The sequence below is a fragment of the Grampus griseus genome (genome assembly GCF_964374135.1).
Source record: "Grampus griseus genome assembly, chromosome: 21".
NCBI lineage: Eukaryota > Metazoa > Chordata > Mammalia > Artiodactyla > Delphinidae > Grampus > Grampus griseus.
The window spans coordinates 5,172,638-5,200,047 of record NC_139015.1 but is presented as its reverse complement, the minus strand read 5'-3'; the positions used below and the strand labels follow the sequence as shown (position 1 = coordinate 5,200,047).

Below are 27,410 nucleotides of genomic sequence, written 5' to 3'. Positions count from 1 at the left end.
TGTTACTTGCTGAATAATGTACTTCTGAAAATCTCCCACTTCCCATAATCATTCTTATATTTTGACTTGTTTTCTCTCTTGGTGCTCATATTTTGGAAAGTTGCGCAAGCTAGAGTATCTGTGTTAAAACAGAAGGCTACACAGACTTTGGTTGGAAGATGCTGTGATTTTCAGTGTGAGTAAAGCAACCAAGAGGATGTTGGTTACAATATCAAAATTCACAACAGCACACTGACACTATTAAACCACTGCCGAAATTCCAAGCAACCCCCCAAATTATCAAAGGTCACCAGGCATCGGTTATTCACATAAAGCTAGTAAAGTAAGGCAGATGCCAGACGTTGATAAACTCCTGTTTGCTTAATTGATTAACCGGATGTAGACATTTACTTACTGCTTGAGCGGTTTGCTTCCAGGGAGACATGCACTTTAAGAATATGTAAATAGGGGGATACACAGCATCATTTCACTGCTGCATGGCACCGCACACTGAATAAGGCATATGCTTCTGCTTCATGGTTCCCATTTCATAATTCAAAGCTTTGACATCATGAAAATGTATCATGGGATTGTATCCCGTGACGTCATGTGTGAAATTTAACAGCATGGGTATATATGCTTTGAAAGTGGAAGCACAGGGAAATAAGATGCATTTTTTAAAATTACTTTTTAAAAACTAATCAAGACGGATACAAATTGAAGTTATGAACTGAATATGATCTTTTTCACTAGGGCGCTGCGTTAAAATAGACTGATTTGGGCTTCCCTGATGGCGCAGCGGTGGAGAGTCCGCCTGCCGATGCAGGGGACGCGGGTTCGTGCCCCGGTCCGGGAAGATCCCACATGCCGCGGAGCGGCTGGGCCCGTGAGCCACGGCCGCTGAGCCTGCGCGTCCGGAGCCTGTGTTCCGCAACGGGAGAGGCCACAACAGTGAGAGGCTCGCGTACCACCAAAAAAAAAAAAAAAAAAAAGACTAATTTGAATGATTTACACAAGAATGGTGATGCCAATCTTATTTTGCGTAATTAGTAACAGTAAAAATAAAAGCAGAGATAAATTAGATAAAAACAAATCCACCATTTTTTAAAGAAATATTACAATCAGTCTTCCTTCAAAAACTATAAAGAATGTGACTGCAAACTCTGGGTCAGAAGCAAAGATGGGACTTGTTAAGTACACCATGCAAATAACGATCAAGTTCTGTTTCATTAAGCAGCTTATAAGGAGAGCAGATGAAACGATGGTCAGGAGGGAGGGAGAAGCCAGCTTAGACCAAACAATATTTACTTTGCCTAGATACACCTTGGGTTTAGCCTAATATTTCTCAAAATATTAAAACAATTCCTTTGGGGTTGGCAAAGGCTTTTTATGTATGTATCGAGACATTAAAATGTGAACAAAACATCCTGGAAATTTTAGACTATACTAACACTGCACTAGATTAGTTTTGTATAGACCTCAAATGGGTCACGTTATCATGTGATGACATATGTAAAATCTGTTGTAAAATAAGATTTTTTGTGTTTTAAAAACAGTTCTTAGGTAACTGTTGAAGTAATGAATAATTACCTTGCTATAAAATAACAAATCAAACCGACATTGTAGATAGAGCATGGTTCTGCAATAAACAAAGACCTAAATCCAAATTCGAGCTTTACAAGGTTATGCTACAAAATATTTGGGGCTGTTACCGAACATCATTCTCAGTTTCTTTAACTACAGCTATAAACTGAGAACAATAATATCATATATTTAGATGGTCTGTGAATTAAATACAGAAGAGCAATTAGTAAAGTGGATATTTAGGTACTAGATAAATAGCATTAGATCGAAAGCTATAAAGAAAAGAGAGAGAGAGGAGGAAGAGAGGGGAGAGAAAGAGAGAGAATAAGATGAACTGATTTCACATTTCATGTTACATCTGTCTGCTTTGGTTTCCTCATCTGTAAAATCTGACCAACAAGAAAAGCCCAATTTAACTTGCATTCTGTAAAGTGTGATACAAAATTACTGCTAAATATAATAATTTTTCTTTATATTTCCATTAAGTTGCATTAAAACTTTTGAAATGGATCTTTCCTGGGCTGGATACTTCAGTCTCCTCAATATTAAAGTGGAGACCTCCACACATTTAATCAAGAAGTTCTTAGAAATTTTAATACACTAAACAAACAGAAAACATCAGACTGTCCAGGATCCTGTAAATGCCAGGAAAAAGCAGGACAAAATTTATATGGAAAATAGAGGCCTGAAGAGTAAGTCCTCTCCTATTGGTGGTGTGGCTTAGACATAGCTCATACTGGCATTTGTAATGGTCTCCTGACTTTCCATAATCTGCATGTAATACAGACAAGATCTTCTAGCTCTAAAGATACAAATGGCACTGCCAACAAAAACCTGTCTTCTCCTTCACTCTGATATCTTTTGACAGAGCAAAGTCACTTAGATATAAAGGGATGAAAAATGCAAAGAGAATCATTCATTCTACTCACTATTAAAATGGAAATTTCTTGAGTCTTTTGTTAGTTCAACAGTCTTGCAAAGATGAGGACATCCTCTAAAAAAAGTTTTCCACGTAAGATATAAATGTGCACATTTTATATAGCCAAAAAGGGTGTCCCTCACACATAAGTAAGAAACATGACTTTCTCACAGAAGAATCGAAGCTTGGCTAATAAAAAGAGAGGTGGTATTCTGAAAGAGCTAAGATATCCAAGTCCATCAGCTCTGTCGCTTACAAGCTAGATTCGTGACTTAGAAGTCTCAGTTTCCTCATTTGTAAAATGAGAACAGTAATACCTATGGTCGGATGTTATTTTTAAGGACCAAAAACTACAGTGCAAGGCATACAGCGTTCAGTGAATGGGTTAGTTACAATTTATTGATGAAGGGCAGGAACTAAACACATAGAAACAGGTCCAAAACAGCTCACTGATAGTGACCGCAATGAACTCAAATCTATAAGAAGGAAAAATTTTGACACACCCTGGCCTTCCCTGCCCCTTTCTTTTGCCTCCAGCCTGATCCTGCTGAAATACCAAGTGACAGGTTGCAGCTGTGGCATTCTTAAGGGCTGTATGATGGTAGTGCTGTCTAAAAATCAAACAATCAAAATTGTTTATTATTGTTTTGTTTGGGGCTTCTTTTAGGTAGGGGTGGGAAATGGCAGGGGATGTCAAAGAATGAAGCATGGCCTACAGGATAAAAAACCTGAGCACCAATGCGTTATGGCTAGGGCTTAAGAAGAGAGAAGCCAGCAATCACACCTTCTGGAATTCATTAGTGTGTGGATTCCTCACCCCTGAATCCTTGTCTGTCTGGAGTATTGCCACAAAGCTTCTCAGCAGGCACCGCTTTTGGTCACTGGCAGCTAGGATGACCCTTTCATCAAAGACGGTTTGTTCTTCGCTGAGCCCCCAAAGAAAGTTTGCTAATATTAACACAGATGCAAAGGAAGACTCAGAATCCGATTTTGCCAAAGTTTTAGAAAATCTAGAATCAGAACACAGTCTTATAACCCCTCCAGAGTAGATGATGCAGAGTTCAATGTCTGATAGACCACGGAAATGTTTTTATTCCCACATAAATGAATTGGTTTAAAACATTTCTAATGAAGGGATAGAAAACAATGCAATTTTGAAATGTATGATAGAAAAATAACAATGAGATTTTTCACTCTCAGGAAACAGTCAATCTTTTAACAGTTATGGCTTGTTCAATATAAATATAACATATACTTGCCATATTTATTCAGAAACACTACAAAATCTGTAAATTGACTAAAATTATGTGGCTTAACATATCTTTTGCATTTTTGATTTCTGAGATTAACTCTTTGGCACTACCATTTGCTAACAAAGCCAATTAAGACTGCCTGTACTGATAAACCCACGCACATAAGGTCACCTTATTTTTGATAAAGGAGGCAAGAGTATACAATAGAAAAAAGACAGCCTCTTCAATAAGTGATCGTGGAAAAACTGGACAGGTACATGTAAAAGAATGAAATTAGAACACTCCCTAACACCATACACAAAAATAAACTCAAAATGGATTAAAGACCTAAATGTAAGGCCAGACACTGTCAAACTCTTAGAGGAAAACATAGGCAGAACACTCTATGACATACATCACTGCAAGATCCTTTTTGACCCACCTCCTAGAGAAATGGAAGTAAAAACAAAAATAAACAAATGGGACCTAATGAAACTTCAAAGCTTTTGCACAGCAAAGGAAACCATAAACAAGACCAAAAGACAACCCTCAGAATGGGAGAAACTATTTGCAAATGACACAACTGACAAAGGATTAATCTCCAAAATTTACAAGCAGCTCATGCAGCTCAATATCAAAAAACAAACAGCCCAATCCAAAAATGGGAAGAAGACCTAAATAGACATTTCTCCAAAGAAGATATACAGATTGCCAACAAACACATGAAAGGATGCTCAACATCACTAATCATTAGAAAAATGCAAATCAAAACCACAATGAGGTATCACCTCACACCAGTCAGAATAGCCATCATCAAAAAATCTACAAACAATAAATGCTGGAGAATGTGTGGAGAAAAGGGAACCCTCTTGCACTGTTGGTGGGAATGTAAATTGATATAGCTACTATGGAGAACAGTATGGAGGTCCCTTAAAAAACTAAAAATAGAACTACCATATGACCCAGCAATCCCACTACTGGGCATATACCCTGAGAAAACCATAATTCAAAAAGAGTCATGTACCAAAATGTTCATTGCAGCTCTATTTACAATAGCCAGGACATGGAACCAACCTAAGTGTCCATCAACAGATGAATGGATAAAGAAGATGTGGCACATATATACAATGGAATATTACTCAGCCATAAAAAGAAACGAAATCTGAGTTATTTGTAGTGAGGTGGATGGACCTAGAGTCTGTCATACAGAGTGAAGTAAGTCAGAAAGAGAAAAACAAATACCGTATGCTAACACATATATATGGAATCTAAAAAACAATGGTTATGAAGAACCTAGGGGCAGGACAGGAATAAAGACGCAGATGTAGAGAATGGACTTGAGGACGCGGGGAGGGGGAAGGGTAAGCTGGGACGAAGTGAGAGAGTGGCATGGACATATATACACTACCAAATGTAAAACAGATAGCTAGTGGGAAGCGGCCGCATAGCACGGGGAGATCAGCTCGGTGCTTTGTGACCACCTAGAGGGGTGGGATAGGGAGAGTGGGAAGGAGACGCAGGAGGGAGAAGATATGGGGATATACGTATATTTATAGCTGATTCACTTTGTTATAAAGCAGCAACTAACACACCATTGTAAAGCAATTATACTCCAATAAAGATGTTTAAAAAAAAAAGACTGGGCTTCTCTGGCGGCGCAGTGGTTGAGAGTCCGCCTGCCGATGCAGGGGACACGGGTTCGCGCCCCGGTCCAGGAAGATCCCACATGCCGCGGAGCGGCTGGGCCCGTGAGCCATGGCCGCTGAGCCTGCGCGTCCGGAGCCTGTGCTCCGCGACGGGAGAGGCCACAACAGTGAGAGGCCCGCGTACCGCAAAAAAAAAAAAAAAAAGACTGCATGTACTATTTTGTAGTCTAGAATGTACTTTCATGTCAATTGCCTAAATTGATTCTTACAACAAACTCCTGAGAGAGGCAAGAATATTATTATTGTCACTAGTTTCTAGATGATGAACTTAAAGCGAAGAGAAATTAAATGTTAACTGAGATCAAATAGAGAGTAATTAGGCAGAATTCCAAACCAGTTGTTTTCTCAAATTCCAAATTCTTTACAATGTTCAAAACACAGCATTTATCACCACATATATATTTGGAAATCGATATGATTTTTAAAATGCTGGTCAACGTTTTCTTTACTCGAAGTGACAGAAGCAGCTATGTGTTTGATTAGGTAGCCCATGATTTTCCCATTGCTGCTGGAGTAGATCACCACACACTGAGGTGCTGGTTCTATGCTGATTCCCAGAGTTCCGCAGTGGAATTAAACTCCAGATACTCACAGTGGTAGCTTCCTCGATTATGGGCCATTTACTGGGTCCTCTCCTATCCCGTCTTTTCTTATCATTTCCTTATCAGTGTACCCTGGGATCATCTCCCAAATAAACTCCTTGCCTCAAATCCCCATCTTAAAATCTACTTCTATGGAAGCCCAAATTAAGACACTCAGAAGTAACACGATGCCACTGATACACACATATTCATAGTTATATAAGAAAACTCCATACAAGTGAAAGCATAATTTTCCAGGACATTGCCTGTATTTCATAAATCTGCAACTATGTATCATATGTCTTGGCACTATCCCATGGCCATCCCTAGAAGAGACCCTGGTTCTTCCATGTATTAGTCTTGACTGGCGTTTTCTGAGTGCTACCCCAGCCTTTGTAAGCTCATCCCACTGTCATCCAAACCCAGTGATAGCAGAGCCAAGGTAACTCATCTTCAGGTCCATTGTTACTGAATTGTATTTTAAATGCACTAGAAGAGTTTCCTGTTGATGCGATTAGGGGACTTTCCAAAACACTAAGAAACTCCCACTGGAAGGACAATTTTCAGTGTTATGAAAATTATCTACCTTCGTGAAAGGGAGAACCAGTAAAAAGTCACAACTGAATTGTAAAAATTCATAAACACAGAAAAAGCTAAAATAATGTCTCATCAAAGTAAAAACTCAGTAACTATACTGTTCATTGAAATTCAGAATTGTCAGGATAAATATTCCTCAATTTATATTTAGAAATTAAATTTAATATGCCTCCTTTTGGAAAGACTTCTTACACCTGGTATTTGGGGGCTGAACCAATTCATTTAAGAGAGCGGGGGAAATAAAAGACACTTGTAGAAAAATCTAACCATTAGGATACTTTGAACATTATTTTAAAATGAGTGAAGCATATTGAAACAGTTCATACATGAAGATATCTGGGTTTGTTTGCTTTATTTTCACTTTACAATCTAAATGGTGACTTGAGTGCATATTTCTAACCCCATTCCTCCAAGATTCTCATTGAATGTAAGTATAGAGAGAGGGAGTTTTAATTGCATTAAAAAAGGGACAGAAGCTGAAAGAATTCAAAACTCTTACAGCTATATTTTTGGACCTAAAATATTCTATTTAACAAGAACTCATATATCCTCTAACAAAACCCTCCTCAACTTCTACTATGCGGTAATTTTCATTCATTTATAAGGCCGGAGATCAGAGAAAAATGATCAGCTGTGAAAGTATAAAACAGCTTCAAAAAATTCACCTTGAAAATTAGAATAAATGACTTTTTATAAAACTGTATAACATAGGAGATTATTTCAAAATATCACACTGTGTCCACAAAAAAGGGCCCAAAAAACCCCTTAAATGAGGAAAGCTGAAATTAAGATAAGCATCAAACTACTTAATTCAAAATTGCTAAAGGGGCACTCTGTGACAAAAAAATCAGTGAATTAAAAGATAATCCTTGCAGATTCTTTCAGAATTCAGAGGAAAGTGGTAAAATTATAAAAACAAGAAAAATTATAAAATTTCAAAACAATTCCAGGAGAATCAATACAGGAAACTGGAATTCCATAGAAAAGAAGAGGAGCTAGAGAAGAAGCATCATCTGAGGGACTAATATTAAAGAAAATAATGGTATCATCAACAATAGCTCCAAGTGCATGAAAGCTTTGTGGCAGAACGCTCACTTATTACCAGTCTGAGCGCCAGTCACAATTTGTGAGAACTGAATAATATGCAGACACATCCCAATGAAATATTTAAACTCTAAGGATAAGAAAAGCTTTCTGTAATATGTAAACAAGTAAAAATAAATAAAAAGAATCCCCCCAAACCTGGAAATAGAATAATGACACAGGTAAAATTCTATTGATATCTTATATTTCTCTTCCATAACATAAATGCCAAAGAGCAATTAAAGAACGTTTATAGAGTTTGTTCTTGTAGTTGGGGGTAGGGGCGTGGATGAAGTAGGGGATACTGTGTGCTATGAATTCTACTGCCTAGTATTTTGCCATTAATGTGTGAATAAAGCAGAACGAAATGATATCCTCATATGTATAGGAATACAATCCATAGACTCCCACACTTTTTCCTGGCATTTGTTTAAAAGACATCATTCAGCTGACTCAAAACTAAATCAAAATAAAGCACTTACATTATAAAATAACTGATAGTGAGCTCGGAAATCATTTCACAGGGATCTGGGTTTACATACATCTCAAGGTAGTTGTAAATACATGTACAATATGGTTGTAAAAAGCACCGACATGTAAATTACATGTGAATGTAAATTATATGGGGTTGCATGGCTGTAAATTACATGTGCATGAAATACATGTGCAATGTGGTTGTAAACACTTATTCAATTTTTCATGAAGAAGAGATAAATGTAAAATATAATAAGATATTAAAATAATATGTCTTGATTCTCCAATTACATCACCAAAACTAGACATGCTTTTTTGGAGAGGATGGATGCAGCAAATGTTTTATATCTCTTTGCCAGAGAAATAAATTTTACTACTGGTATTGTCAGAGTAAAACAGATTAAGGTATTTTTTAAACCTTAAAAGGTAAACAGGAATATCACTGAAGAAGGCATACCTCTCCAATTACTAGAGAAAATATGTAAAGAAATAACTATTTACAGAGAAAAATGAAAATAGTTAACAGCAAGGAGGATACAAAACATAAGTAGAAATGCAGTCATTAAAATTCTTAAGGAATAGTTCAGGATATGAATAATAGTGAATATTATACTTTAAAAGTGGGCTATAAAATAATATTTTAAGCATGACTTTATTTTCTCTGAATATAGTTTGAGAATATATAGAGCAAAGCATGGCAGGTTCTGATGGTAATGTTACAGATAATTATTTTAATATATTTCTGCTTTAAAAAAATTACCTATAAAGACCCTTATATTTTTTCTATATTTAGGAAAATAATTTAAAATAAAAGCTATTTTTAATTCAATTGTATGCAGACATTTCTATTAGGTTACTAAGCAATGGGCTTTTCTCTAACAGTTACTGCCAAAGAATAAAAAATGTCTCCAGGCAAAACCATCTTTCAGTGCTTCGCAGGATTAATCTGACTTAATTATGTCTAGCTAAAATGTCTTCTGATGTTTTTAGGCTATACTGTCTATACATTTTTTTTTTTTTTTTTGCGGTACGCGGGCCTCTCACTGTTGTGGCCTCTCCCGCTGCGGAGCACAGGCTCCGGACGCGCAGGCTCCGGACGCGCAAGCCCAGCGGCCATGGCTCACGGGCCCAGCCGCTCCGCGGCACGTGGGATCCTCCCGGACGGGGGCACGAACTCGTGTCCCCTGCATCGGCAGGCGGACTCTCAACCACTGCGCCACCAGGGAGGCCCTGTCTATACATTTTTAATAAACATTTATAAGCCAACATACTAAAGGGTCCCCAGAGTAGCAGGTACCAAGGAGGTGTAACAAGAATTCCACTTTGTAACAAACTTTTACTGTTTCCTTTTCTTATCCAACACTTCACAAGTTTATTCCAGAAGTTTTCTCATACAACGTAAAGCTTCTGTGTGAAACATGGAATGGAAGAAAGAGCCCTTTCTCTGCCCATTTTTTTCCCCATGCATGGGCTTTCAAAAAGTCCTATTTATTCCCCAGAAACATGCCATTCATTAATAATCTGCTGATTCCAAACCAAAGAATTATATTTTAAATAATTGAACAAACACCACATTGAGGCAGCTCCACGCAGCATCAATGTTAAGATGTCATTTAAGCTTATTATTACTCACAGTACCAGCACCAGTGGTTTGCACATGGTAAAATCACTCAAGGTCAGTGTAAAGAAGTCTGGAACCCTGCAAGCCCAGCCCAGAGAGCAAGGTCAGGGATCCTAGGAATTTAATGTGATTTGTTCCCTAAGGTGAAAATATTCTGTAGATTCCTGCCATTGATCTAATAAAAGCAAATGACAATCCAAAACAAACTAAAAAGTGTTATGATTACTGATCTTCTATGGAATTGTCCTAAATTTGCTAGAAAATTAAATAATACAATTGATAAGCAAATATATTTACCTCTTCTTGCTAACCTTTTCCCTCAAATATCAGTGGGCATTCTAATATAATTATCTTTAACCTAATATCCGTGCATATAAGAACAGCTGATATAAACTCTTTAGTGACATGTGCACATGTGAGTTTTCAGGAGAATATACAGTTTTTGTAGGTGCTAACTAAAAAACAAATAAATCCCCCCAAAACTGTCACAGATTTATGAAGACTGTAGGATTTCTACTGTTGAATATTGCTTCAAGGACAACAATGAATTACTCTGTGTGTGTGTGTGTGTGTACACTCTTTGCCTTGGTCAATCTGCTCCCCCGTGCACATTATATACAGCCCATGTAACACTAGAAAAATAAACATATACTTAGCACTTATGTTACTTGTATCTTATGGGACACAAAAATAAGACAAAGTGCATATAGGCTCCTCATAGGCAGTCGGAGAGATCCAAGGGGAGAAAGAAGGACATGGGAATATAAAATGAGATGACAGAGAGTACTAGAACTCATTCTGAATTGGAAGAAATCATTGTCTGAGAAGAAAATCTGGTCAGAGACAGAGAAAGTTTAGAAAGTGACAGGTAGTAGACCCAGCTGTCTCTGACCTGTTTATTAGCCTTATGTAGCATAAATTTATTCACTATGACTAAGCAATTTGCCATGCCTTTGGGTCAGCCACGCTCAGAGAAGAGTGAAAATCTTCTATTTCACCCTGTATCTATGATTAAATTGCTCATGGCTGTGCGGTTGGCATCTGCACACTACAGCTGAGGTGAGAGGCAGACTCAGAACATGAGTCCTCGAGTCAGCAGGTCTTAAGGACAATCCTAAAATCTCTTATAAATTAGTTACTTACGTTTCTGACAGTTTGGTAGAACAGATTCTTTCTGATAAAGTGCATCCATCCATTTATCTTTCCATCTACTTATCTACACACACACACATATATACACGTGTGTGCGTGTGTGTGTGTGTCTCCATATATAGTGAAGCTCTAATAAGAAAGTAAGCATTTTTAGGAAGCCAAAAATGAAGTGAAAGAGAAAAATGAGAGATTACATAAGCACTCAAGTTGTACTCACCCTGGGCAACAAATTCTTTATGTGTATTTTTTCCCATTAATCCTCACAAAAATCTTATGAAAAAAGTCTGATTTTCTGATTACAGATGATAAAACTGAACTTCCAGTGGGTAAGCATCTCAAACACAGTAAGTGGAATTTAAACCATGAGCCTATCCAAAAGCTTTGCTCCCTCAGTCACTAAGCCATGCTAACCTCACGATCATGATTCAGATGGCTTATTTAGTGAATTCCACTTCTAACCATGATGGAGCACCTTGTGACAAAACAATGCTCCTGCTGAGAATTAGAAAACAGGAGATAAAATTAAACACAGCCAACACCTACTTGAAGACAAAACTGTAGAGGCATCCCAGGCTTCAGTGGCCGAGATACTGGGTAGGACAAAAAAAAAACTCAGAGAGGTGAACTGACATTTTGAGGGCTACTTTTTCCCTCGGGTAATACGCCAGTCCATGGATGGGGAAGAGGCTGAGAGTCCAGGAAAAGGTCAAAGAGGTAAAAGAAAAAAAGAAAAAGGTGAGACTTCTGGCATTCTATCTATCTGGCACACTTTCTACTCTGGATGGACAGGTAAAACACTAACGTTTGAGGCTGCAGTAGTCAGGATTTGAGGGGCTCAGATCCTGGAGAGAAGGTAACACAAGAGACACAAGTCTGACACTTATGGTTTTCCTCTTGAGGCACTTGGCTTAATGTCTGAAGCGCCCAGGGCAAGAAGCAAAGTAACCACACAAAAATCTGAAAAGCACAAGGACGTTTTCAGCAGTATCACGGTGCTGAGAAAACCAAAATCGGAGTTCAGGACCTGCCAAGGAAGAAGGACTGCATAAACCCATAAGCTCTCAAATGGTTCTTCTGAATGACAACTCCCTAGCAATGTGGGTAAACCAGAGCAGAATGACCTTCACAAAGACTGGAGACAAGCCTCTGACTTGTGACTGACTTCAGTCACATTCTGACTGAATTGGAGTGATCTGTTCCCAATTTACCTGACTACCAGAGGATACTGGAAACCCTCTCTGGAAAAACAAACAAACAAAAAACCCAAACAGCATAATTCTGACAGTTATAAATTTTCATATACAATGTGAGACACTCAATAAAAAATTTCAACCATACTTACAAATAAGACTAAGAGGAAAAAAAAACCTAGAAAAAATAGACAATACAAATAAAACCACAGATGAGCCAGATATTGAAACAGGTATTGTAAAACATGGTGACTAGTATGTTTAAGAAAATGGAAGGCAAGATGAAGAATGTTTGCAAAGAAACTGAATTTATTAAAAAAATTGAAATTTGAGAACTGCAAAATATAATAACTAAAAATAGATCTCAACAGACTGGACTGATAGTATTAGGGCAAAAGAGAGGACTAGTGAACTGGAATGTAAATCGGTAGAAAACATTCAGAGAAAACTAGAGAAAAAGCATAACAGACATAGACAACACAGAAAAGTGACACAGAAACACAGAGGGGACAGTGGAGAGTGCTAACATACATTCAATTGAAGGATAGAGACTGCAGGGCAGAAGAAATATTTGAAAAAATAATAGTCTAGAATTTTTCAAAGTAATAAAAAAAACCCAAGCTATAAATTCAAGAACTGCTATGAACTCCGAGCAGATTAAATACAAAGGAAGCTACACCTAAAAGTGTAACAGAACTACTTAAATCCAAGACAGAAAAACCTTAAAAGCCAACAATGAAAATCATTTCTTGTTCAAAGAAGTGATAATAAGATTGGTCAGAAGATGATGGAAATAATCTTTAGAGTATGGAAAGAAAATAAATGCCAACCTAGAATACTTGACCCAGAAAAACAGACAATAAAATACAAAAACAAATCCCTTTCCAATAGCTTCAGAAATGTCAAATACCTAGGTACCAACAAGGAAGATGTGCAAGGCCTCTATGCAAAAGGAAAACTTAAAATGTTTTAATATTATTTGAGAGAAATTTTAAAAGACCTAAAAGGCGGCTCAATATTGCTAACATGCCAGTTTTCCCCAAATCAATCTTTAGATTCAATGCAATAATCCCACCATATACTGTCAAGGCAATATTAAAGGACAAATCAGAAGTATTCGTGCCATGCATCAAGTTTTTCTATGAAACTACAGAATTTAGGACAGTGTGATACTGATGCAAGACAAGCAGAGTGAAATATAAAACAGGGAGTCCAGAAAAAAACTGTATACGTATAGAGAGATCACTGATGGCAAGAATAACACTGCAGAGCAGTGGGAAAGACACTGAGATACTTCGACATCTAAGTGGAAACAATCCTGATTCATACTCTCCTCCCTATACAAATATCAATTCCAGGTTGATTATAAATCTAAACATGAAAGGTAAAGCAATAAAGCTTCTATAAGACTATCATCATGACACTGAATAGACAAAGATTTCTTAAACAAGATATGAAAAGCCATAAAGGAAAAAGAAGAAACACCACTCTACATTAAGGAAAAAGAGGGAACCACTCACTCTCCATTAAAATTTAAAAGTTCCAGTCATTAAAAAAAGAAAAAAACAAAAACGAAAAAATAAAAACAAGGCCAGTAGGAGATGGAAGAAGATATGTGTAATGTATGTATCTTACAAAAATCTGGGGTCCAAATCATGTAAAGAAATTCTAAAAAATCCATTTAAAAAAGATATATAGCCAAAGAGAAAAATGAGCAAAATACTTAAACAGGCATTTGAGAAAAGAGAATATTCCAACGGGCAAAAAACTTATAAGCACATCTCCAGCCTCATTAGTCACTCTGGAAAGGCAAAACAAAACCACAATGAAATATCATTATGGAACCACCAGAATCGCTAAAATGGAAAAGGCTAACAAAACCGAGTGTTTGACTAGGACGTGAACAAAAAATAGGTTGGGATATACATTCCCCTCACTTCCTGCCTGCCTCGCCGTAGACACGAAAGTGTGTGCATTCCACGGTTCCAGAGCCTGTTGGGCAGCCCCTCTGCCATGGTGCCCCGCAATTTCCAGGGGTGATAACACCATTCCCTTCATCCTGGCCCTGCAAGAATAGGATGGTTAGGACTTCCCGCCACTGCTGGTCTCTGGGTGCTTCATAAAAACCTACAGTTCTATAAAACAGACCACTCATTAAGTTCTTTTCAACTAAAACATTTGCAGGACCCTGACTGCTATTCCTTTGCAGAGATTTTGCCTTTTAGTTTGTGTAAAATAGGGAGCTATTCTAAGGCCTTAAATAAGAGACGGATGTAACATGACTTACAGTGTAAAAGCGTTAGTGTGTCTGCTCTGTTGAGAATACTCCACGAGGTGGCTGAGGGTAGACCCAGTGGGACTAGTGGGCAGACCATGCTGTGATCCCGAGAGACAATGGCGGCTCAGGTGAGAGAAGTGGCAGAAGCCACGTGTAGAAGTGGTTCGATTATTCTTTGAAGGCTTAGCCACCAGGACTGGATTCCCTGATGAATTTGGATACGAGGTAGGAAAGAAGTAAGCCAAGGATGACTCCACGGATTGTGACTTGACCAAATTAAGGAAATTTGTCACCCTGACTGAGTTAGGGCAGGCTGTGGAAAGAGCAAATTTCACCAGGGGTGGAGGAGATCAGAAGTGTGGAAATGCCAAACAGGAAGTGGAAGAGTGAATTGGTTATATCTTCTAAACTTCAGAAGAGAGATCTGGACTGAAGACCCAATTTGGGGGCTATTTACTACCATGGGACTGGGTTACACCACCAAGGGAGTGAGTGGTTGTCAGTAAGAACAGAGGACACGGCGGGGAATCCCTGGGCACTTCAATATTAAAAATTCTAGAAGAAAAACAACCAGCAGTGGAGGTCAAGAAAGAGAACCACTGAGTCAAAGAAAACCAAGAGAGACAGCGTAACAAGAAAAGGAAAGATCAACTATTGCGAATGTTGCCAAGTCAAGTAATAGGACACACTGTATACATTTAAAATTTTCTGCATATTCTGATGTTTTGACAACTCAAAATTTAAACACCTTTCTGGTTGGGGAAAGACTGCCGCTCTGAGGCTGGCCAGTTCTTAGAAGCGCTCAGCTGGGAGCATGCCTTTGATAGACAAACTAACCCATCCAGAGCCTGGCCTTCTCTTCTGGCCCAAACACTCCAGGAAGCAATGTTCCTCTGCCTTAACCATCCCAGGGCCAGGTACCAGGCAACGACGGACCGCCCCTCTAGCTTAGTGCCACTGAAATTATTCAAACTCCCCAATTCCTAACTGTCCAAGCTGCCCTGCCTCGCCTTTCCCTGGGAAACCCCAAGGAAGGCTGTATGTAGTCTCAGCTTTCCCCCTCGCTCTTGCTTTCTGCCTCTTCACCAAAACCTCCCCTGGCGACCCGTTCCTCCGGGTATGATAGACTTTGCTTTCTTGAGCCTCTCTTGTGGCCACACCTGACTGACCACTGCATAAAAGAGCACAGAACAAGGAGTTCTAACCATCGTACATGGGCTTTGGCAATGGGGAGGTCACAGCTATGCTGAAAAGAGCAATGTGTTATTCATATGTTATTAAAATGTATTGAGCTAGCAGATATTACATTAATAAATGGATATTTAGGTGAACTTTATTCCATCTGTGGACCTTGAATCAAAAAACCTCAGGTAGGGACTCTGCAGACAAGCGTGGGGATCCCACTGATGCATTGAACGACTTTGACAGGCCCTCGACGGAGAACTAATGTTTTACCCGTAGCTAACGCGAGACAGCGTTTCACGTGAGTTTACAATGCTGTAAGGTACACACTCTTTCCCCCAGTTTAGAGTTGAGAAACTGACTCAGAAGTGTTAAGATCATACACCTCCCAAGTGCAGTGCTAAATTCAAATACAGTTCCCACCCCAAAGTCCATGCTGTTTCCACTATCCTATGCACTCTAAAAATAAAATAAAATGGAATATTTAAAGAAGGCATACTTGAATTATCTGGGAATCAAACCTGGGCCCCTGCATTCCCTGAAAATCCTATTTCCTGGTAACCCTACACATTGAAACTTCCAATTGTAGATGGAAAATATTTAGAAACGTTAAACGAACAAAAACCAAGTTAACTTCTCTTCCCAGCTACCTAATGATTTCAATCAGTATGACTGCTTAAAATGAAGAGGCTATGTTAAACAGAACTTTATATTAGTAAAAGTCTTTCTAAATATACTTAGCAAGTATATTCGGCTGCTCATAAAGTCTCTCTGAAGACTTGACAAGTCATTTCCAACGCAAAAGGGTAAATCCTAACATTACCAACGTTGTTATTGTGGAAACACTTTAAGATATTAGTCACTAGAATGATTTTCTAAATATATTTAGCAGGTTTAGTTGGCTACATATGAAGTCTCTTATCAAACCTGACATGTTATTTCCAGCGACCTGAATAGGCTATTTCCCTGAGGAAGCAGAGTGGAATAAATTCTCAATGCAGACTTGCCAAACAGAGAATAAAAATAGTATCTAACATATACTCAACTTTGAAATTATGTATTTCTATTATCGTGTCCTCTGGACCACTGCCCCTGAAAAACTAACTGAGCTCCTATTTGAGCAACAAATACCCTGCCAAGCTGGTCTGAAGTGATCAGGATAAAGAGTTCAATAACCGTTACGAGAATTCCACGGCAGCTGTCACGCACGAAGGTCTGGCTTTTCTGAATGACGAGCACCTTCTCCTCTGCCTCCCCTCCACCTTCAGAGTAGCCGATTGTGACGTGACCTCTAGGTACATACCCATTCCTTCTCTCCCTCTGCCCTAACACACTCTCATCGTTCATTCACATGAAAGTGCAAATCACCAATGAACGTGCAAAACTTAACTTTTCTCAAGAAAATGCACTTAAAAAACAAAAGAATCAGCGCTGGGCATCCAATAATTAAATTCTAATGGAGACTACTCTGAAACATCAGCACGTATGAAAATTGCCCCTAAGGCAGATTAGGAAGAATAATTCAAACCATTAAGGATAAATAATCCAGTTGCAGGGGGAAAAGTTTAAGATAACATAAACTGGTCCAATCTTATTAGTGTATCAGATGATGATCTATGGAAATTAAACAAGGTAAGTACTTGAACTTCAAACACTCATAATAGTCATTTCCTTCTCTGTTCGAAATGTCTTTTCATGTCAAATTCCCATTACATTTGATACACGGTCTGCGTACTGGAAAAAAAAATGTGTTTAACACATAGGTTTACAAATTTGAATAACAAAATCAATATGGCAAAATATTAAAGGTAATGAAGAAATAACAGAGAACTGTGCCCAAGGGCTCCACGAGCATCTGACATGCACTGAGTACATGCTTATGAGCTTCCGTTTCCCATTTTCCTTCTCAGTAAATGTATAAGACACGTGAAGAGGTGCAGGCAGAAACCACAGAACACACGTGAAGGTTCTTCTATCTGGTAGTAAGACCGTGGACACTCCACCTGGGAGAAGTAACCCCTGCTTTTCCTTTGTGAGGACAACCCAGCTGAATCTGTACCTGGTGTTTTATTGGTAGTGTGAAGAAATTTTAATCATCCATCTCCCTCTTATGCGTACTTTTTTTGCCATTCTCACAAGCTGGTGATCTGAAAATCAACACAGTAAGGTCAGGATTATCTGTTATCAGAGTAGCCTGTGATCTGACAATAGTTGTCCCTCACTTTGCACACAGACACTGGAAGTCTCCACAAACACCAAATTCGTCTCACAAAAGTTACAGCTCAGTGACAGGAAAAAGTGAGCATGTTGGCTGAAGAAAGTCCTATTACAGTTAAGCATTAAGCAAGGGAGATGAATCCATTAGAAAGAAGTCAAGTAAAATTAGAAAATTTTCTCTTTCCAACCTCACACAAAATACAGAGTAAAAGGAAAACCAACACCAATATTAAAAAATTTAAATTAAAAATGTTATATTTGCTTGATTTGGTATTGATTTTTCTTACACAGAAATCTACATAACTTGAATATTTTTCGAGGGTACTAGCTTTCCCAAGTTTTCCCCTTCTGTTACTACACCTACTTTTGACACAACAAAATTAGTAAGTTTAAATTCTCATGTTCTACAAATGTTTCAGGTAAGAACTCTCTCTCCAAACGAAACTTGAAATCTTTTGAACAGTCAAAAGGTCTTACATAATAACATTCATATAACTTAAAATTTAATCCTTCAATAACATTAATCTTTCACATGAGTATACAAGGAAGGCACTAAGTTTGCAAGCATGAGAAAAAAGTGAGAAATCTGTGGGAGAAAGAAAACAAAATTAGAAACCATATTGATACAATGTTACAAACCAAACACAGGCTACTCAAAATCCATTCTCCTTTTCTTCCACATAAAGGGAGTTCCAATCTTGTTCGAAGTTGCCTGTGCTTTATTTCTCAGCTTCTCTTGCAGCTAGGGATGGCCAAAAGACAGTTTTGTCCAATAAGAATAAGTGCAAATCTACTACAGATTTCAAGATAGCCTTTGCTTTCCTGTTAAGGCACCAGATCCCTGTCTCCTAATTCCTCCTTCCTTGAAATCAGACATAATGCTGGAGAGGAATTAGTCTTGTTGCAACTTTGGGGGAGAAAGTGCGGGAGAGTCTGGGACATTGATAGCCAAAGAGAGCTTCACATGGCACCAGCCCTTAACTCCACTGGCACGAAAAATAAACTCAAATTTGCTTAAGACACTGAAGTTAGATTCTTGTTACATACAACCAAATCCCATTTCAAATGCTATTCTTGAAGTAGTTGGTGAGATCACCAGAGGCTGAAATAAAATTCTTTAATGGTGGGGTCACAGCTATAAAAAACAAAAACACCTCCCAAGCATCAAAGAACAGAAGTAAAGGAGAAGCCTTGGGGGAAAGGAGGCAAAAGAGAGAAGAAAACATAAATTTTTAAAACGTGCAGAAGTGACTGCACATAGCAGAGGTGGTAAATAATGGTCGCAGAAAGGGCAATGGAAGAATGCAGTAATTCTTGTTTTCATTATAGCTGAGTCATTAAAATGAAGTTATGTATAGTATACTTTAATCAACGTGATAAATTTGAGTTTTTATACTTAAAACTGCTAACTTTTCGGGAGTCCAGAAAATTCACTTATGAAGATAACCTTATTTCTTTAGAACATTGAATAAATGGCAAATGCCTTTAAAAATAAAATCAGTAATACATAATATTCCCTTCTGTTTCCCGCGAAGCTCTGGGCTCTCCAGCCAAAGGGGTCTGCTCCCAGTTGCCCAAAAACCCCCTGACCGCAGTGGCATTACTAGCCTCTGTACTCTGCTCTCACACTCCAATATCTGAAATACCCCTCCCTCCCTCCCTTCTGTAACCGGCATCTACCCGTTTTTCACAGCTGACTCAACATCACCCCACCTTTCCCATGACTGCCCATGCATACCCCAGAAGCCTAGCCAACGACTTGTGGTAAAGCAGGAGACTCTTACCAAAAAAATCCCTTATACTGTCTGCGTTTATAGTTGAACTCATTTCTGGTATTTTTAATGAGTAAGTTTCTTGATTCCTGTCATAGACAGGAATCACTCACTCTACATTTTTTTGTATCACTCACTGCATTGTAATTTCCTGCTTAGAACTGAAGCTGCCGCTAGTGAGACTTAATTAAAATGCCCCTGAATCGAAGTAGATTTAACTATGAGAATCTGGAGTGACAAGTACATAAATCTTGTTCTAATGGGTAAAATGGAGGTAAGGGTGTCCACAGGGCCTCCTTCTTGAGTCCTTCAATTTCCCTTCCAGGCTGTCACTGAGGCAACAGGTGACTGAGGAAGGAAGCCCTTTGGAAAAGAACAGCTCTCCAGTCCAATCCCTTACCATAAGCCCTGGGGATTGCATGAACTTCAGATCCCAGAATTTTCAAGAAACCCAGTCCATATACATTTAAATTCTCTCCCAACCCCCAGCAAGGTCTATGGCAGCATCTCATAAATACATCACTATTTCTTCAATGAAGTTCAGATATATCCAAACTTAAGAGGATAAATAAAGACTATAAATAGCTTTATGTCAGATCAGATCAAGGTATAGCACCAAATAATTTACGAAAATGAGGTTTGGGGTTTCAGAATTGCAGAAAAGGAATCATCAGGAATCCCTTCTAACATCTGATAGCTACTAGGGTGCTATCAGTACCAGGAAAGGGTAAGAATCCACCGGCAAAAGGTATTTTAATTTAAGGCGCCTATTTGATTCTATCATGGATGCGCAATAAAGAGAATTAAATCAACACAACTTCTTCTCTCTCCAACAGTTAAACTAGGAACTCTGAAAAAACAGTAAATCAGTTGAGGGCTGGAAGCACCTGAGTAATCTGCCTGAGTAAATTTCAGAAGAAACGATTACACTGACAAATCTAAAATATTTACAGTAAATTTTAGCGTCACATTATAAATCAAATGAACTATTACCTCTTATTGTTTAAAGTTCTCTGCTACACTAGTATTTCTAATGTGAAAAATTAATGATACCTTAATTCACAACTTGTACAAATCTGAAGTGACAAATATGTGTTTTGCAACAAAAAGTAGGCCTGTGTAGTACTTAGAGAATGCTTTTATGCGCCAGGAATGATGTAACAGGTGAAAGGGGGGACAAGGTAATGTTTAGACGTTGGAGGAAGTATCATGCCTCTGCAACTAAAGTCTGTTCTTTCCAAATCCAATTAATCCTGAGAGGTCACCTGACATAGTAAGATCACAATGTTTCACAGAAGTTATATTACTGCAACTTAGAAAAACTGTTCAATTATCGTCAGGAGGCCTGGTTAGGCCTCCAGTTCTGCAGCCATTCTTACAACAGTACCATGGATTAGGCCAGTTATGATCCATCTTTAATCAGAGGGCACCATATGGTGAACCCTGGAAGAAAGTCCAGGTTTCTTTCAGATCGTTCCATTGTGGGGAATGTGGCCGAAATAAAAGTAATAAGGGGGTCCTCGCTGTACAGCAATACTTCTCTCTGCCCCCTTGCACACTGCTACAGCTTACAGGAGGAAGGGAGTATGGACAGTGGGTCTCTTTAGCAAAGCCCAAAGGCTCAAACCCATTACCACGCTTTTCTAAAATACATGCTGCAAAAGTTTTTCAAAAAGAAAAAAGCTCTATTCTTGCTCCTGGTTGAGTCACTTGAGTCTTAGATGCGTCATCTTTAATACAATATAATAACATCCATCTCTGGGGGATGTAGCGAAAAACAAAATGAAATTAACTTACAGATACTCAGGACATTACAGTTATAACCTAATTATGTCAGACTCAGAGCCTCTAACATGAATTGATGCAGAGTGAGGTAAAGAGAGGGAGAGGGTTCAAAGGTTTCCACTTTCACAAACATTTCACATGTCCCTAATACTGAACTTCTTTTCTAAAGATTGATGGTTGGTTACTGTGAAAAAGTATGGGTATCTGAAGTACATCAGAGAAATATCATGAAGCAAGAAGCAGCACAGAGCAGGCTGCAAGTAAATGATTAAGAATTACAGCCACATTTATGGCCTATTTTATTTGAATAAAATTTACCTTCTCATTTCTAATGCAGGGTAATAGGATATGCACACTGGTAATTTTCCTTTCAGGATTGTAATAATACTTGTCAAGAGCTCAAACGGTTCTTGAAAGTTTAAGTCCTACTGATGCTAGACAGTTATTTTCCTTTTATGGGATGTAAATTTGTAAAGCTTATTTTACTTCTCCAAAGAGTCTTAAGTCTAGTAAAATCTTAAGTGACTTACGGAATAATGCCTTTAGCTTCCAGCATACATCAATGGAAACCAGTCTCTTCTATTCTCTGTAGTGTCGTAGTCCTACAAGTAGGACCAACATTTTCCTATGGTTAAAATACTGATGCCAAGGTTAATTTCTCCCACTCCCTCACTTTTCATATTAATCAGTCACCAGATCTATGGGTTCTTCCTCTGTAACATCTCTTTCTTCTGTCTCCACTGTCCTCACTCTGCTCTATTTGTCACTTCCTTTCTAGACTATTACTGCTGCCTCTCAACTAGATCAGGCCCCCAGCAGAAGTCTGTCGGACCTCTAATCAATCCCATAAATGATTTCCGATAGCCTTCTTACTACCTATGTCTTTCAGGTGCTTAAATCATGAATAACCCTCCAAGACTCACAGCAAGACTCAGAGTATTCAAATTCCTTAAACTGATTCAGGCCATATACACTGTGATCTCCATCCACCTTGAAAGCTTATTCTTATTTAAGAGTCTTCACTGTTACTCTATATAACCCCTCGGCTGCCATCAAACACTTCTACTTGCCCTCTCACTTCCTCACTCCATCCAAGACCTGAAAGGGATGTTTGATGTAGTCATCTGCTGGAAATTCCTATCCAAGTTACAGCTCAAGTTCTGCCCTAAGTCAAGGCACCCAGACCAACTAGGCCACATGGATGACTCTCTTGCCCAAACCTGAGGACACAGACAATGCTCTGGTACTCTTCTTCCAATAATTCACAGTATTTTTGTGCTTCAGGCTTTATTTTTCCTACCTGAGTTGCAAGCTCCTTGAAGAGAGGAAAATGGCTTCTGTCTTTTAAGATTCCCCATCCCTAACAGATTACCCTGCAAACACAAAAACTATGTAATGAATATGATAAAACCAATGAAATTAGTCATCGTTACACACCAGAGATACTGAGTGTAAGACTGTCACTGCGCATGAGAATGACTTAGGATGCTAGTTAAAAATGTATGTTCCTAGACCCAAGTCCAGAGACTGCTTGTTCTCAGGTAAGGAAAAAATAAAAAATTAAAGACCTGTAGGGAGTTCAGATGCAGTTAGCACAAAGATGGTATTTTGAGAAACACTGCCACTGATTACTTTGAAACAGTAAATAAAAAAATAAAACAAATACAAAAGTGTGCAGAATTACAAATGATGAGAAAGAAAATAAGGCATGTTACAAAATAGTTGCCATCATTAGGAAGTTTTTTTTGTGATAGTCACCATAAACCATATGCACTCTTACTATGTTAATTGAAAATAGCTATTCTCATTAAAGCAACTAGTGTTAATACTAAGCTAATTAGTTTTTTGCATTTAAACTATAAATTTAGGGATATTTAAAGTTATTTATGTAATACAGAAAATTAGGTAAGTTACATTTGTCTATGTAATAATATTTGATCTTTTTTTTTTTTTCCTTGCGGTACACGGGCCTCCCACTGTTGCGGCCTCTCCCGTTGCGCAGCACAGGCTCCGGACGCGCAGGCTCAGCGGCCTTGGCTCGCGGGCCCAGCCGCTCCTCAGCCTGTGGGATCTTCCCAGACCGGGGCACGAACCCGTGTCCCCTGCATCGGCAGGCGGACTCTCAACCACTGCGCCACCAGGGAAGCCCTGATCTTTTTGATCATTCACTTAATTGACACAAGATTGTAAATCTTTAAGCTTTCTTTTGTTGAGTTCAATCTTTATTAACAAAGGCATTTGCAATGTAAGATATGCTCTCCTTGCATTTATTACTCTAACAACCTGTAAGGATCTAGGTATTTAAACTCCCAGTCCAACCCACCTTTTGGAATAAAAGCATATTTCATGATATGAAGTAATGAAGTAACTCCTCCTTTTGTTAATCATAAACCAACCTTTCTCTTAAAACCACACTCAACTCCAACCAACCACAGTGAACTGGTTGTTCTCAGGTAAGGAAAAAAAAAAAAAAAACTCTACCTAATCTCACGTTGGCAAATGATTGTAGTTAGTAATCCAGTGCTTTTTCTAGGTTTTGCAGGTTTCTTTAGTTTGATGATAATTTTAAATATTTCCTCTTTTATCCCCATCATGTGTGGTTAATTTTAATTATATAATTAGGCAATACTTTGCTTGCCTTACTTTTCTGATGTTGACTTGCTTGCACTAACATCCTTGGGAAAAACACTTCAGAAGTTTTTAGTAAGTCTACAACCATGAATAATTAGAAAGAGGAACCTAATAACAGTAAATATAGGTCTAGAAACAAGGAGATCTGGCTTCCATTTGTGATTTTACCTCCAATTTTCTGTATGGCTTTGGGGATGAGGTGAAGAAGGGTATGGCTAACATTGGTTCACAGCCTGTGAGCTGTTTTCTATTTTATTTTAATATTAAAAAACACTTCTGAAGCGTAAATTACCAAAAATCTGCATTTATTGGGGATTATGTATATCTAGCATCTTCTATTAACCTTCCTCTAATCTCTTCTTGGGGTTTATGTAAAGCACAGAAAATTAACAATCAGCGCCCGTCCAGGGCTTACGTCCAAATGAGGGACTAGTCTTGTCCACTAGGGAGAGACATGGAGTCTTTGGACCACGTGTCTTGGACTTTTCCCGGCAAGGACACAGCAGTTCGCCACAGGCATTAATGACACATGCCCTCTCAGGCTGCTACTCAACCACTGGGGAACACTTCGGTGCGGGAGTCACACTGCCTTGTGGTCTGTGGAACTCAGAGCCTTAGAACGAAGTGCTGTCACGTGTGGAAAAGCGTCCATACCGCATACAGAGTTATCATCCCATACTCACCATACAGAATATATAAGAGACAGTCAAATATGAAAAGCCAACAAGAATGCACAAAGATTCTCATGGCAAAGGGAAACTCTCATTACATCACCAATGAAGACAATTTTGAAAACTAAAAACACATTAACTTTTATCCTCTAGCCACACAGACGTAAACATAGGCACACACGGGCCCATCCATCCATTCAGGATCCACCCAGCAGGCAGCGACTCTCACACAGGCTCTGGGCTTATCCGGACAGGCTGCTCATTTCACCTCCTATTTCACGCTTTCTTGCCGTAAACCCAAAGTGAGTTAACATAGGCAATAGGGAGGAGTTGCCTTCCTAAGTCATACTTCGAATAAATCGTTGGAGGAAACAAAGTGAATCGATACCATGAAATCCAAGGCATTTAAATTACAGGAAGTGTTAGTGGGTCTAAGGTTACATTTTTGTGGCATTTGAGGATAGGAAGACTTTCTCAGGGCAATAATTACACCAATGTAAATATCTGTGTTGAAAATTATTTCACAATGCACATAGAGCGCTCTTTTCTGAACTTTCATGTATATGTTTCTACTTCATAGTTTTTTTCCCCCCTTGATCCCACAATTGAAATTCCAATATTTCAATTTTTTCCCAAAACTTAAACACAAAGGTATTTTGGTTTTTCAAAACTCAGTCTTCTCAGTCTTACAGCGTATTTCAAAATAAAACCGGGAAGGCAATTTAATTTGCACACATTCGATAGATGCTAATCAATAAAGTCCACTCAAGGGTGGCAACTGCACACCCCTGGCCCTTCACTTGCCGTCAGGTGAAATAAAGTGCTGCAATCTAGTTCCAGCCAGGGGTACTGCCAGTGTGTGAACCGACACTTCCAGTCTTCTGTGGAATATATAACTTCTTCAGGAATTTAAGAACTCTTCTAAGCATACTCTCCATCCTTAGGTCAGTTCTGAACTTTTAAGGTAAATAGATACTCTTTCAGGAGATCAAGGGAGAAGCGGGCACCAATACGATACGACACTTGAAAATCCCAATGTCTCAACAGTCTCCTGGCAACATTTTTTAGGCAAAGAGTTAAACATCGCATTTATAAAACCCACAAGGAAATCCACCTTACTTTTCAGTACCTGACGACCAAATTTCAGAAACGCAGTGTTTACTAAGTTGAAAAGCCATGCGTGATGGTGATGGGAGATCCTGTTGCATCTCCAGCTCGACCAACTGCTCCGAGTGAATCTGCAGTCTGAGGCCCTCAAGCCCGGTTACTAAATGCCATATCGGAGGAATTCTCCAGGAAAGCAAGCCTCGGAGGGCTGCTCACCCAAGCCCGGGAGCCGCTGGAGTCCCGCTAACCTGCCAGGTTAGATCAGAGCCCTCCCGACGGCTTGAACTCGGGCTCTCCCCGCGCCGGGTTCCAGGCGCGCTCGGCGCACCGGCGGGGGCCGCCCTCCGGCGGCTGCACGATCGCTGTCACCAGCCACCTTCCGGACCCTTCGCTCGCCTAACTTGCTGTCCTATTTTCCGTGAAAACCTTCCTCCCAGAAACCCTACCCTCAGCGCTGTAACTGTGGAGCCCAGGCACACAAGGTGAAACACGAACCCGCCCTCTGCGCCCGTTCCGGGTCCTCAGCGACCCGAAGCCCCCGCGGCTCGACCCCGAAGCCCCCGCGGCTCGACCCCGCAGCGCGCGGGCGCGCACCCACCTTGGCTTCGCCCGCGTCCGGCTCCGCGTCCGAGAAGCCGAGTCCCGACTCGAAGGCGGCGGCGGCGGCGGCGGCGGCGGGCGCCCGGCGCGGACCCTGGAGCAGCGCGGCGGCGAACAGGGAACACGCCAGAGAGAAGAAGCCCAGCAAGTGCATGGTGGACGGGCCGCGAGCGCGCGGGGCCGGGCGCCCCGGCGAGGCTGCCTCGCGGCTCGGCCCTGTCCGCGAGGGCCGCCCGGGGACCCCGCGGAGCCGCGGCGGCGGGAGCGGGTCCGGGCTCGGCGCTCCCGACGCTGCGAGCCGCTCTCCCGGCCAGCGCCCGCGAAGCGACGGGGTCAGGGCAGAGCCTCACAGGAAACCGGACATCCGAGCGCCCGAGGCCGCGGCCCGCGAGGCGAGGCGAGTTGAGGCGAGGGCGCGGGAGGACGGCGCCCCGCTCGGTGGCTCGGCGCGCGCCTCTGGGAGCGAGGGGGTTAGACCGAGACGCCCCGCGAGGCTCGGGCCCTGCGGCGCCCCCGGAGCCCGCGTGCCCCCGCCCTCCCCTTCCCCGCGGCGGGGCGAGCCGGGCGGCCGGGCGGCGGGAGCGGCGGCGAGGCCGGGGAGCGCGGGGCGCGGGGCTGCGCGGCGGCGGGCGCAGGGGCAGGGCATGGCTGACGCGCCCTCTGCCTGCGCTTATGTGAGAGAAAGCGGCCGAGGGAGGGAGCGTGCCGAGCCCGGCCGCCCTCCCCTCGCCCTTTCCTCGGAAGCGGCTCCCCGCGCTCCGGGTCGCGCCGCCCCCCGCCCCTCCCCCGCCCCTCCCCCCTCCCGCTCGCGGAAAGCGGCCCGGGGCGCTGGCGGCTCGGGGGCTCGGGGGCGGTGGCCCCGCGCCGGGCACGGTGGGCGCGGTAGCCGGGAGGTGGCTCGGGAGGACCGAGCCCGCCCTTTGTCCTCGGCAGCCAGGGGCTCCGGTCCGAGTCCCGGCAGCCCGGCCCTGGCAGTCCCGCTCGAGGGGTGGAAGGAGCCCCGGATTCCAGAAGGGGCGAGAGAAAGTCAACCCCGGGGGGAGACCCCG

At 40.7% G+C, this 27,410-nt stretch overlaps 1 protein-coding gene across 1 annotated transcript in view; it reads right to left on the bottom strand.

Annotated features, from left to right (window-relative positions):
* VEGFC (vascular endothelial growth factor C) overlaps nucleotides 1-26,515 on the bottom strand; it is a gene marked incomplete at its 5' end in the record, with an annotated part of 79,654 nt that extends 53,139 nt beyond the window's left edge. Inside the window, one exon of the mRNA XM_082680469.1 lies at nucleotides 26,360-26,515. Within this exon, the coding sequence (XP_082536595.1) occupies nucleotides 26,360-26,515 (156 nt within the window). The remainder of the gene's footprint in view (nucleotides 1-26,359) is intronic.
* Between the last annotated feature and the right edge of the window lie 895 nt (nucleotides 26,516-27,410).